Source organism: Acanthisitta chloris, unplaced genomic scaffold, assembly GCF_000695815.1.
Source record: "Acanthisitta chloris isolate BGI_N310 unplaced genomic scaffold, ASM69581v1 scaffold26951, whole genome shotgun sequence".
NCBI classification, from domain to species: Eukaryota; Metazoa; Chordata; class Aves; order Passeriformes; family Acanthisittidae; genus Acanthisitta; species Acanthisitta chloris.
Window position 1 is genome coordinate 13,065 of NW_008658148.1, and position 14,525 is coordinate 27,589.

General features: G+C 43.1%; 1 protein-coding gene across 1 annotated transcript in view; it reads right to left on the minus strand.

Moving 5' to 3' along the window:
* The window catches only part of WDR82 (WD repeat domain 82), a gene marked incomplete at its 5' end in the record, with an annotated part of 11,082 nt that extends 1,317 nt beyond the window's left edge, over positions 1-9,765 (minus strand). The window contains 6 exons of the mRNA XM_009085011.1: positions 1,474-1,543; positions 1,667-1,822; positions 3,731-3,847; positions 5,820-5,919; positions 6,116-6,182; positions 9,668-9,765. Coding sequence (XP_009083259.1) covers positions 1,474-1,543; positions 1,667-1,822; positions 3,731-3,847; positions 5,820-5,919; positions 6,116-6,182; positions 9,668-9,765 — 608 coding nt within the window. The remainder of the gene's footprint in view (positions 1-1,473; positions 1,544-1,666; positions 1,823-3,730; positions 3,848-5,819; positions 5,920-6,115; positions 6,183-9,667) is intronic.
* Between the last annotated feature and the right edge of the window lie 4,760 nt (positions 9,766-14,525).

The window sequence follows — 14,525 nt, forward strand, 5'->3', positions numbered from 1 at the left end:
AGTTCAGACATATATATTTCACTCAGTGGGCACAGGGTCAAAGCAAAGACTTGACCATGGCAGGTAACTGGATTTCAATGCACAATGCCAAATACCAGAAGCTTCCTTGGAGATGTCCATTTCCACTCTCCATATTGCTACAGTGGGACAAGTACTTTACTTCTCCACACTCTGAGGCTGGGCACTTAACATTTCTCTAATTCAATTCTGCTTTAGTCTCATTATACATAGGATTCCTAATAAAAATGCAAGGGATTTTCTTTTGCTTCTGTATTTATACAGCCTTTCAGGGAGTAAAAATTAAGAAGTTGTAACTTAACCTTTTGTACAACCTGAACAGGAGTAAGTGTTTTGGAACTTCTACTACAGTTTTCATATGGAAGGCATGACAGGAAGGTATATACATGTGCAATAAAGCACTCTCCAGGGACAGACTAAACAAAGCACCCCACCCCTCTTCTCTTCAATCAGGAAGTTCTCAGCCAGAAGACAAGAAAAGAAGTTTTGCCAAGACCATTGCTCATCCTGGAAAAACAAGGATCCGGATACCAATTACCACAAACTTAAACGTATTTGATGTACCAGCCACATAAATATGAACAATAAGAAAGTATTAGCATTAACAACAAGAGTAGTCATTTGTTGGCTTGATGACTAAGAAAAGATTTGCCCTTTTTCCCCCCACCTTCACTGCTCCACTTGCCAAAAATAATAAAGCCAAGGATAGGGCAGCACTACACAAGTCTTGTGTGACTTGTGTCCACAGGGCCTGTTGGACAGCAGAGTGACTGAAGTGCTTATCTTGGAGTGCCCAACCTGAAGCACCAGGCTGTACAGGAGCTGCTACTGCTTTGTGTGACCTGCTTCCCACAGGAGGTGAAGAAAGGGACCTAGGCCAGGGGAGTCATACGCTGGGAGCCATCAGGCTGATGTTTATAGCTTCTATCAAGGGTTAAACAGAGCTAGTTCAACAGACATGGGGGTTTACAAGGGCCACAGGAACAAAGTGCAGCTGCCTCAGCATGTCATCAGTGCAGGAATGTCCTGGAGAGGTGTACAGACCCACCAGGATGCAAGACCAATCACCCAAGCACAAACAGGTGCCTTGGTCATCAGGCAATGGGGGACAGGCCACAACACAGCCCCAGAACACTCTGAGGCAGCACATGGGCACATCCTAGGCACAGAGTGAGGGCCACTGACATAAATGATGTGACAGGTCTTGCCACACTACAAAGGTTTGCCAGTTTCTTCTCTTTTTTGTAATGGCATTCATATATAAAGGAAAAAATAAAAGTCTTCTTGTAGGCTTATTTACATTTCAGTCTAGAGAATGCTGAGGTGAACTACCAAAACAGAACATTGCCGGTGCAAAGAAAGCTCACAGCTGCATTATATTATTTAAATACATTTTGCTTCCCAACAGACACAGCTTTAGCCCTACATAACACACCTTTCCAAGAATTATCTTACCTATCATGATGAACTGAGAGTCTGGTGTGAATGATGCCTCCAGCGTGACAGCTTTACTATTGTTATAACCCTATGGTACAAAACAGGAGAACATGTAATAGAGAGTGTGCCCACAGCAATCTCATAACCAAAGGGCACCTGCTCCCAAAACTAACACCAAGTTCCAAGCCAGCACCACAGTCAGCATGCTCACCCCAAAGGTATGCAGGACAGCTCCTTTAAAGGCATCGATGAGCCGAATGAAGCCACCGTTTGTCGATATGAGGATGAGTTTCCCATCATTACTGAACTTCAGGCCTGTCCACTCACATGTTCTATCATACTGCATCTTAAACGTAGCAAATGGCCCCTTCAAAGAGAACATGGGCAATATGATCATAAAATCACAATTTTAGTTTAGTCCCAAACCCCTGCCATGGGCAAGGACATCTCCCACCAGACCAGGCTGCTCAAGGCCTCATCCAGCCTGGCTTTAAACACTGCCAGGGCTGGGGCAGCCACAGCCTCCCTGGGCAACCTGTCCCAGTGTCTCACCATCCTCACAGGAAAAAAACTTTTTTATAATATCCAACCTAAACTTCCTCCTCTTCAATTTGAACCCATTACCCCTTGTCCCATCATTGCAGTTCCTAACAAGGATTCCCTCTCCAGCTCCTTGTAGGCCCTTCAGACATTGAAAAGCTGCTATGAGGTCTCCACGCAGTCTTCTCTTCTCCAGGCTGAACAGACCCAACTTCCTCAGCCAGTCCTCATAGGGGAAATGCTCCAGTCCTCTAATCAACTTTGTGGCTTCCTCTGGACTTGCTCCAACAGTTCCATGTCCTTCGTACATTGAGGACACCAGAACTGCACACAGTATTCCAGGTGGGTCTCACAAGAGCAGAGTAGAGGGGGAGGATCACCTCTTTCAACCTGCTGGCCACACTCCTTTTGATGCAGCCCAGAATTTGATTGGCTTTCTGGGCTGCAAGCGCACACCGCAGCTCATAGTGAGCTTCTCATCTGTCACTCCCAAGTCTTTCTCCTCACTGCTGGTTTCAATTACTTTCCCACCCAACCTGTAGCTGTGCCTGGGATTGCCACAGTCCAGATGTAGGACCTTGCACCTCATTTTGTTGAGCTCCATGAGGTTTGCATTGTTCCACCTCTCAAGCCTGTCAAGGTCCCTCTGGATGGCACATCCCTTCCCTCCAGCTGTGACTGCCCCACACACTTGGTGTGGTCAGTGAACTTGCTGAGGGTGCACTCAATCCACTGTCCATGTCACCAACAAAGATGTGGAACAGTATTGGCCCCAGCACCAACCCCTGAGGGACACCACTCCTCACTGGCCTCCATGTGGACAGTGAGCCACTGACCACAATTCTGTGTGCAACCATCCAGCCAGTGCTCCACCCATCAAATCCATGTCTCTCCAATTTGGAGACAAGGATGTCATGCAGGACAGTGTCAAATGCTTTGCATAAAGCAATGTAGACTTTGTATGCACTGCTGCTAACAAGAGTTTGCTTTTAACCTTAACTCAGAAAAATGCTTAAGAATTTTTAAAAGAAGATCTTCGGCCCTAAGATACCAAAGGACAGTTGTCATAGCAAACACACATCACCACATGTGTGAGTTTCAACATAGGGATCCACAGATCCCAAAGCAAAAAAGAGTCAGAGTAAGGTATTTCAACTGAACAGTTCCATACTCTAACTGAATAGTTCCATACTCTGCCACATTCAGCCACAGAAATTAATTTAAGGTAGGATGAAGTTTTCAAACAAGTCTGCTGAATCAAGTTAAAGGAAAAGCTTGAGCCAGTGTTATTCTAATCCAACTTTTTGAAAACCATGGAACTAAGTATGCTCAGTGCTTATAGTCAGCTCAGCTGCCCACCCAATCACTGTTTCCTTTGACATTTCCATCCTTTCTAACAACTCTGGCTTCACCTTCACCAGTGTTCTGCCGGAATAAGCAGCAAGGAAAAAAGAAACCAAAAAACTATAACCCCACAATAAAAAACCTAAACAGGAGTTTACATGAGGTCAAAGCATTAGCAGAAGTACAATTTAACATTGGTTCAAGAGTGCATTTCAGGATTTGGTGACAGCATGTATCCCTTTCTGTCTGTGAGATGTGTGCTTACTGAGAACTCTCTGGATGTCAGGTGGGCACCCTAGACAATAAGTACAGAAATCCAGTCTCTGAGCACTGAGTTGAGACTATTTCTTGCAAGAGAAGAAGTGTAAGAAGTGAAGTTAGGGTCGCTCACCTTGTCAAAAGAACGGAGATCATAAAGCTTCACCATTTCAGAATTGACTCCAGCAGCAAAAATTAACCCTTCTGGGTCAAAAGAACACACAGGCTTCCCTTGGAGATGCATTAAACCCTAGAACATAGAAATAGCCGAAATTATTTTGCAAAATATTTCTACCACCACCCTTTGACCCCAGTGTGAGCAGAACAGCAATCCTAGGGGTGCAACAACTGAACTTCAATTGTGAATATTACGGTTTTATACAGGTTCAGACTTAGCTCCTCAACATGCAGAGGTCATCATGCACAGCTCCTAGTTTGCTTCATTGACAAAGTTCACATTAGAACAAATCCAGACCTCATTCAGGGTGTCATCCACTCAAAAAGTACCCAGAGAAGGGAAGCTGCTGTGGCTGTATTAATAACCATACCAGACAGCACCACAAAACACCACTGCAATGTTCTACCACTTATGGCTGCACAGGAGGGGAAAAATACTTTGAAAGCAAGTACAAACAGCTCCAGTGAGTATCACTGCTGAGCTTTCCATGCCTTTTAATGAAAACTCACACCTTCTGGAAGCCAGCACACCTTACATATCAAAACTGACAGATTACTACCAGTGTTTATTTTTAATGTTAACTTTTCCTTACTGTACATAGTGAAAACACTTGAGAAAATTTGGTAAAAGCCAACAAGATAGACAATTTTCTGTATCCTGACTGGCAAATCTGTGTTAGTCAAATGTCTTTATGTGTATGCACATAAACAATAACATGTCCTTGATTAAATCCATAATTACATTTAAGAAGTTTCTGCATTTTTCTTTCTTTATGAATTCTTCTCAAGGTAAGTCTAGAGACCTTACTACTTCTCTTCTTCCCTACCTAGGTCAGTTTTCCCTGTGATCTCTGCAGGTGAAGCAGTGAGCAAACCGATGCTCAGGGCCCTGTCGAGTGGGCCAGCTCTTCTTTCCCAGTATTCCAGGCAGTGCGGCTGCCATCTCACGGGCCAACTGAAAACTACAAGTAACACTTCAACCTGTTTGCTAAATTTGGCTGGATGCAGCTTCCAGCTAGTTACAAGTCCTAGTTTTACCATTCTTACAACTTCAGGCATTAGCACAAATCACAGAACTGCTACTGAATTTACAACCTCATCTCGTTTGTAGCAACTTGGAGACTGAGACTCATCCCAAGGGAAACTTACACACTGGCATTAAAGGCATACTCCCAAAGAAAGGCAAAATTGAAATTTGTCAGAAAAACCTTGGGTTTAAGTAGGACAAAACAGTTTTGTAAGAAATGTAACTTCTTCCTTTTGTATTTACAGTTACATCACCAGGAATAAGCAAACAGTCCTCTCTTGTAAGCAAAAAGGTCTCAGTGAGATGGGAAAATATGAGAGCACAGCACTATGTGTCCAGATACAGTAACAAAACAGACCTCCACCAATAATACAGGTGGAGATGCTACTCCCCATCTTTCATTCCTGCCCCTGCTGCCAGCTCTGGTACTTCTCGCAGCCCACACAAGCCTGCTAAAAGCCAAGTATTCCCATAAAGTATGCCAGCAAAATAAAGAAATGAAAACAAATGGGGCTCTGCCTTGCTAGAAAGTTAAATCTGCTCTGATGAACAACAAAGGTGATGCAAGGAGGTGGCAGACCATATGGCTGCTGCTGCTTTAGATCACCCAGGTTTCACTTCAAATTTAACTGCATCAAGGCAGCAACTTTTAACACACACTACACTCAGATAAGATGCATTCCCAATCCAGGAGGGATGACAGCTAAGAGAGAACACCCTCTGCATAGGGTAGCAGCCTGATGAACAGGCTGATGACACCCAGCCCTTCTCCTGTTTCATCAGCTGTGGGTGTCATTCCTTGCTCTCCCCAGCAGGCACAAAGGTGAGAGTGAGTGCTGTTACACAATGCGACACACATACTGCACAGAGATTCCTGATCCAGGATCCTTCAGCATTCAACACTAAATCAGCAGCACACACTTCTGGCAGTATTTTTGCTTTGTAACAAGCACGCATCCACTTTTTGTCCTTCTAGCTTAAAATGCAACACACCATGCATATTAATTTTATATCCTACCTGGCAATTAGGAGAGCGAAGATCCCAGAGCCGAATAGTTTTATCCAGGGATCCAGAAATAAATGTATCATCCACTGGAGACATTGAAAGAGCAACCACTCTGCAACACAGGAGACCACATGCATCAAAGAGATACAAAATATGTGAATGGAGCAACCCCCACCTTGTCAGTGATGTACAAGGCAGTAACTGGCATGAACCAAGCAAAAAGCAGTGTGAACCAAGCCTAAAGGAACTTGAGCTGGTTACAGTTGTTATTTCCGTATGTCCTGTCCTGTTTCCAAGCCACATCTTACCTCTTTGTGTGCCCCGGGAAGTATCGAATGTATTTGTTGTCATGCAGGGAGAGGTATCGGATTGTATCTGAAAACATGAACACAAGTTGTATTATACCATAAACCCAATGCTACCTGCAACTGATCGCACAGTAACTTGCTCCTCAAAGCAACAGCAACCTCAGTCTGGTCATTTGATTTATAGATTTTGAAACAGAATCAAGTTAGAAACAGACATAGACCACCTCTGTTTTCAAGGCAGAACTGAAAATCAGGCAACAGGATAAGATACTTCCCAGTCTGAAGTCATGTTACATCTTAAAGACAAACCGTCCCAAGATTTATGCAAGGTAATTTCAAAAGTGCAAAAATGTAAGTAGCAGCAGGTTTTGTTGCATCAGTCTCACAAAATGGAGAGTATCAAATCTACAAAGTTGATGTTACCACTTTTTATTGCTATGCAGCATGAATCTTACTCCTGCCTACATACACATTCAGCAAATTAACCTCCAACTAAACAGAACACTGTCCTGGGTTGCAGTGTGGGGGTAGCCAATGGTATGTATTCTATTGTTTCCACAAGGGTTAAAGCAAGTGGGGCACAGGCACCCTTTTTTACCTGCTGGATCTCATGAGGACAAGGGGCTGCTGCTGAAACCTTCGGGAGAGAGTCGGATCTGCGGGACCACTGCTCCGACAGACCCATCACTCCAGGAGGACTGCAGCCACCATTCAATCGGACTGCTATCAACGCCCTGACTGACAGGGTGTCGGGTTACTTGCTGACTGTCAGTGGTTTCTTTCTTTTGGGTTGTTAATTTGTACTGTTAAATTTGTTGTTGTTTTGTTTGTGTTTCATATTAAATTGTACTTCTGACTCAGAGTCTCTCACCGGTTTGCTTTCAAACCAGCACACACACACAGGAAATGTGCAAGTTCTGGCATTCAGCTAAAGATAAAAGACAAAAACATGAATTTCAAAGTCAGGACAAGAGCATTAAAAACTAGCAAATCTCCCTTCTTTCTGTTTAATCTGACAATCAACAGCTTCACACTTTCTCTGCACTTCCAGTAGCTAAGCTTTAAGAAAGACAGAGAAGGAGTAATCTAAAGCTTAGGCCACTTAAAGCAATCTTAAAAATAAATTGAATAAATCAGAGCAGCACCACAACATTTCTCAAGTGCCAATTTTATCCTGAGTATAGGTGAATGTAGCAAGAGTAGCCCACAATTCTGGAAGATGCTGTTGAGGCTTTCTCCCAAAATTAAGAGAAATCCTTCCAGGGGAAACAATTACTAAAGCACAGAAGCCACTTTTTAATCTTTATGTGCAGACTCTGTACTGCTGGAACACCAAGTCCTGCTGAGGCTCCAAAGACAAATTGAGGGAAAAGGACATTTTTACTTTTGACTCAGAAGAACAAGAGCCAAGAGGATGCAACATGGACTGACCATTTTAACATTCAGAAGGGCCACTGTGTTCAGAGCATTCTGAAAGGCTCATTCAGCAAAATTTTGTATCTGTGAAAAATTATCAAGTTCCTATTTTTGCCTGAGGTTTCCCCATCCAGCTGAGATGGCAGGTCTAAGCCACCCTCCGGTATCTGACAAGAAAGCTGATGGTGACTGAACAAGCTGCAAACCTGGTACTGGTGACACACCATTCTGAAAGGCTCTAAGTGACCCGAGGTGACTGTCCAAAAAATCCCCAATGCTGGTGTCACGTCCCATCCTGGATAGAGCTGATACGCTTCAAACATGCTGGTAAGATCCACCTCTAGTTTTTGCTGCAAGAACTGTCATTACCTGATTTCTGAAGTATCCACGCAGAATTTCATCTTCTTTGCTAAGAGGAAGCACTGGAAACTGTGCTCCTTTGTGCTGCTCACTGCTGGCAGTGCTCTGTCCCAGGCAAGGCAGTGGCCTGTACAGTTATCTCCTGTACCGGGTGGTATCATAGACCCTCAAACTGTACAAACTACTACCTCAGCCTGGAATCAGGCAAGAGAAGCTACATCCAAAGGTCTTGAGGAAATCTTCACATGTGGATCAGTAGGAACTCCAACAAACAAAATGTTTGGAAACAAGCACCAGCACTCCCATAGCATGTTCCTGAGTTAATTTTCCCTCCCAATACCTGCACAACAGGTTAAGTACAATGCACCTTGCCCAAGGCTGTATGCATTAGGGACTACAGAGTATCTGGACCCATACACACTGTCAGGTCTACTAGGGTTACAGTTCATAACAGCAACAAATATTCTCACATTCTATATTTTTCTTTTCTTCTAATTAAGTATTTATCACAATGCTACCTGCAGGATGCAGACTTAAGTCTTATGGCTTACCAGTACTTATAAACAAAAACTCACAACTCAAAATGACATTAAAAATGCTTCATTGTTAATTGTAAAGTAAACAATGGCCAAATAAAAAAAATGTGACAAAGTAATAACATAACTAAAAAAATAAGTAGGCTGCAAAACAAACAAAAAAGGCAAGTGCTTCCTGTCACACTTTAATCCTTTTACACCATTAAATCCAATTCTGTTGGAGACTTCCTTGTTCCTCTAGTTTCAGGCCCAGCTCGCTCTAGTTTAACCTGACATCCTAACTCTTAACTTCCATCTGCTCTAAATTCAGTCTGCTCCATTCCTTTAGTACCTAGCACACACCACAAGACACCAGTATTTCTACTGTCAAGCTCCATCTCTGCACAGGAAAAACCAAACCAGCACTGATCCAGAAATGATTATGAGTTTACAAATACAGCGTTAAAAGCCATTTGTAAAGTGCTGTGCTAAGACTTGTTCACTGCAAACTCTCAGACACTGATTACTACAAACAAAACTGAGACACAATTTGAAATAAACATGAGCTGTTTCCAGCCTTATGAAGAATTAAGGTACATATCTGTGCCAGTTCTTAAATTTGAATTTTAAATCAAATGCATTAATAGAGAGCCTGTCATGAAGCTCTAGAAGCCCTTCAATGTCAGTGATTTAGAGTGTAGCCATCACAGACATTGACTGTGGAGAAACAGCATGAAAATGGGTGTTCTGTCTAATACATGGAAAAAAAACAGATTATGAGAAGCAAAGCTAATCTCTGTGACCTCCTCCAGGCTTGGCTGGTGATCTGCTGAGTTACCTGAACCTCCTGCCCTCCCTCCTCTGCAGCTGAGCTGTGTGTACCAGCCAGAGCTATGGCCTTTAGCCCTCCTTGTGGCACCTGCTCTTTCCACCTCACTCGTGCATAAGAAATTAAGGGGCAGAGGCTGACTGACAGCACTGGTATCAAACACCAAGTGAACAGCAGGATCCAGAGCCCAACTTTCATGGCACTAACAATGTTTAATCCCTCAGTTATTGCAGCAGTGAACAAAACCCACATCAGCATGCTCCAGAGACTCTCACTGAGCTGTGCATCAGTGTAGAACATTAGTTCCTCTGCCTCTGACAGGGAGCTCATCACTGAATGGTTGCTGCAACTTTTTCCCAAATCTTTAGAGCTATTTATCCAGACATGTAGTGTAAAGAGAATAAATATGCACCACTCCAGTGGATCACTTACCATCTATTTTGTTGGAGCTGTACACAACAGTGTTGGCAGCATGTGTGTACCTGATGAGGTCCACTCCATACTTCTTACTGTACAGTGTTCTCTTTGGTCTGTCAGGAGGAAGCAGAAATAATTGCACTCACTGCAACCAAAAGCTCAAAACAAAACTCACATGAACAAGTGTTTCCATTGAGATATTACAAGACTGTTTCAAGTAGTCAGATGGTTTTATACAAAGAAAGAAAAGCTTTCCTATTTGATTTTCAAACAAGGACTTTGGTGCTTTCTTGAAGACCATCCCTAGGCTTAAGAAGCTCCCTTTAACACCTGCAAAACGCACTTATTTGTCTTCTCAAAAAATTTCTTTTCCCATGGTATCTAGTGTAAAAAGAAAAGGAGGAGCCAACATAAGAAGCACAGCAAGCAGCACTGCCTCACTGTGCCCTTGCCTATCCAAATCTCCCAACTCATCCGCAGCTTATTTAAGATTGAGAATAATTTGTCTTTTTGTTCTCTGCTACTTCAAACCCTAGAACAGGGTGTCTCATTCAGAACAAGAGCCTTTTGGTATTAACCCAAACACCTATATATACCAGTAGGCTATAAAAGAAATGGTAACACAAGGACTTTTCAAAGGACCGCAGAATTACATTTGTATCCTATTTTAAGGCATGAAACTCAAAGGCAACACTTTGCAATAGAATTCAAGACATTCTAGTGAAAGTGAACACAAGATACAGAACTGATTTTTTAGGGGTCTGGCAAGCAAATGATGTACTGTGGTACTAGGAACTTAAATTGCAGAGTACACTTAGCGGCAGCTGGTTAGTAAGGTATGTCACAGCAGTGGCACCTGTTTGAGCAGTGGAAGGTCTCCACCACCCTCCTTCCCCTTTCGCCCTCAGAGGTAGCGCAGAGGTTTCAAATCTGGGCAGTCAACCAAGGAGGACACTGATCAACACCACAAACATCAGCTCTTCCGGGAGTTATTTTTAATCCAGAAATTTGTATCTCTGGTTACTACACAGGCCCACAAAATGTTTTAGCAACACAACCAAAGAGGACAGCCTGGGAATGGAAACAAGCAGCAGGAGCGATCGAAACTAATACTGCTGCCAAGAGAAAGGTTTATCAGACTACACCCTCAGACAAGGTATTTCTCACATGCTGGACTTTTTCCTTCTTTTCATTAGTCTCAAACTGACACACCCAAACGAGCAAAAGTTGGAGACTTTTCATATCAGCACAGAAATACGACATTCATTCTTAAGGATGAATTCTCAAACACCAGAAACCACGGGGCTCTGACTTCAAACGAACTGCTGGGAACAAACTTCCATTAAGTGAAAGCCAATACAGCAAGTGTAATGAAAACCCCACACCACCTGTACCACAGACCAAATCTCAACTGATCCTTCCCCATTTCCTCCAGTAGATTTTAAAATCAATTTTTAGATGAAAATATGCCACACACTGAAAACAACACACCAAATGTAAGTTTTAACACTAAAATTCTATAATGTTATGCCTGATATACTTCCCCATATTGCTGTCTGTAGTTACCTCAGCTGTGCTGCTGACCAAATTAGGTGAAAACAACCCCAATAAGAAACCAACAACACAACCCCAATCTCAAAACATAGCAAGACTTTCATGCCTAGTTTGGCTCTTCCTTTTCTATTAAAAGTTTAAAGCTCAGAAGGTCCACTCAGAATAAATGAATACACACCAGAGAATATACACAGAGATCAACAGATGGACAAAACCACATTTGCCAAAAAGAAGGAAAAAAGGACTTCTGTGTTTTAGGAAAGGTGAAGTTTCATGTAAGCTGATACAAGCAGAAACACGTCACTGCACACAAGACCAAGCGCCTGTTCCCAACGGACTATTTTAAATATAAACAAGAAAACTTTGTTTTTTTAAACAAATCACAATCACTAAACATAATTCCAAGGTCAGGGTTAATCTGCCCAGCCCACCTGCAAACCAGGCAAATTCGAAAAAGGAAAATATGAGATCACGGTCAAATCTGCTACAAAGATGAAACAGAACAAAGTGAGGTCTGTAATAACATCTGTGCCTTGGTTTGAGTCACTACTGCTGCAAGTAAAACCATCACCAGAACCAGATCAGTGATGTGCCCAGCAAACACCACAGCTAAGCAGGAGTCACATCCATCCCTTTACCTGACATAAAACACTAGCTAAGCCTTTGCTGGAGCACCATTCTTTCATACCAGGGTTACAAATGAGCAGTCAGGAGCCTCCAGGATTGCTGCACATCCCAACAGACAACTGTCCAACAAGTTTTCAGAGCCCCTTCGTAAGTCCTAGCATACACATGTGGGCCAGTGGGCCATGCTCTGAGCCAGCCTGCTCTGGAGGGACTTGGTGATGCAGGATGGGGTAAAAAAATAACAGTAGGAGTTTAGTTGTTTACACAGCTTGGAGCAGAAGTGGAATCTCAGGTCCAAAGTTACTGGATGCTCATGAATAAGCAGTTGGCTAAGCTAAGAACATACATGATAAGGAGATAATCTTGTCCTGTCAGCCCCTGGCTACACAGCACTGTTGCAACCGTCCTGACTCCTATAGAAACTGAAGCTGACAGAGGAGGAGCTTGGTCACACTGGGAACGACTCTCATAGCTGGTTTTTGTACGGCAAACCAAAAGTGCCTGCTCCCAACCCAATATAGATGACTATACCTAAAGTGTAACCAGACACAGTTACATTTCAATTCCCCCAGCAGATCTGCTCGTTAGCAGGGGACACACCCTTCAAATTCTCCCACTTTCACATGGGGCAAGGTTTGAACCTTCAGGCCATTCAATGAAGTTGGGAACCTTACATTGACACCCAGCAAGCAGGATATTTCCTCACGGCCATTACATCCATGAGCAGTGGCATGTACAAGAAGGTGAGAGTCCCAAGCCCTTGAAATGGGGATTTATAAGACCAAAAAAAAAACCAAACAAAAAAACCCCACACCAACAAACTATAGGTCTGAAACTGCCACAACAAGGATCAATCACAAAGTTAACTTTCCATCTTCACATATCTCCAGTAACTACGTACACAGCTAAAACTTTCCAGGTGAGGGGAAAAAATGTGTCCTGCATCCCCAGGTACCTCTAAAAATCACACGCTTAAGTCAGTTGACAGCACATGAGAAACTTTTAAACTAATATTATAATGCACAGCCCCCAGAGCACTGCACCCTGACACAGGGGGTACCTTGATGCAACTACTCTCACTGCCCTGCAGCATTGCAGTGGATGACCATTGATCTACACTCAACTTAATTAAAGCAAACCCCCTGACTGCACAGCACACATCAGGACTAGATGGAGATCGGAATGAAAGCACCAAATGCATCCCAACCCATCAAACTATTCTTTACAAGTTTGAAAGGGGAATAGCAATCAATACCATCTGCATTAACATCACTCAGCCCTTCTACTACTGTGTGTAATTAGTATCTAGGACACAATCCATGGCAGACACCAAATCTATGAAGTTACCTGTCCTTACATTAATACAACCTAAATAATTCCATGTATGACTTCACACTATCAGATGGGGAACACCAACAACTGTAATGTGTAAAGCAAGCAAAATAAACAGAAGCCTAAACTAACACAATACGTGCTTACAAAATTAAGAGAATATGCAAGATGCAGCTTTCATCCCAGTACACAGGATGTCTTAGTCAGCTTGGAAAAGTGGAAGAACTAAGAACACATGGTTTGCTAGAAAATACACACCACACTGACAGATCTACATCCTGATCCTCCCAAGCCATTTCTTTATTACCATGTCCTTTCTGTTCCCTCTCCTACAATACACATACTCATTTTCCTTTCACTTTCTGTGGATGTGGAAAAATTACCTCAGAACAGCATCCCTACACCAAGAAGATGTAAATTCAAACCTAAAATTTAGAGCAGCCAAATGCAAACTTGTACCAAGTGAGAAAGACTGTAAGGGAGTAATGACGCCATTTGGCTCAAATGTGTACCTTCCAAGCCATCAAGTGTCACTGTCTGCAGGTTTCCATCCTCTAAACAGCAGCATCAGAGCCCAAGTGCTCTGCAAATTTCTGGGGGTTTACCCAAAAAACAAGACAAGCATCATGTAAACAATGAAAGCTAAACTGGAAAACTGTGTTCAGTGAGAGGCACAGACACAGTTCATTGCCCTTAAGTAAGAGAAGTCAATAACACCTTGGTTGGTTAAACATAAATTAAAACAACGTTTGAAAACACACGTAAACCACACGTGTATTTTAAGTGCGCTTTACAGATAAAAACACATCTAGAGAAAAGGATTTAAAGCACACAGGACCTTTACCTCCAGCATTCCCAGACACCTCGTGAGAACTGGGTTTTAAGGAAAACACTACCAGGATTTCAGAACTTACAGTAACACACAGAACACCATCTGCACCTTTTGCCTTAAAGCATTTACCTAAGGAAATGGAGGCTGTTTAAGCCGGCACATCTGCACAGCAATCGTCTCTTTTAATCAGCGAGCTTTAAGCACAGAGGAGCCCGAGCAGTCAGTTTCCCATCTGCAACAATCCCGAGGCCTGGAAATGTGACCGGACTCCAGCCCTTAAGCTTAACAATTGTTTCTCTCTCACTTAAGTGAACTCTCTGCCACACTTAGGGAACTACCATGGCTGCATTCAGGCTACCGAGGTAACATGTAGGGACACTCCTAGCGCAGGCAAAACCTTCACTGCGCCTCCGTTAACCGCCCAGAATCGCAGCCCTATACTAGAAAACAACGCAAGAGACGCTCCAGCTGAGGCTCAGCGTCCAGACCTGACACCTCCTGGCTGCGGGGATGAGCACAGCTCCTTCC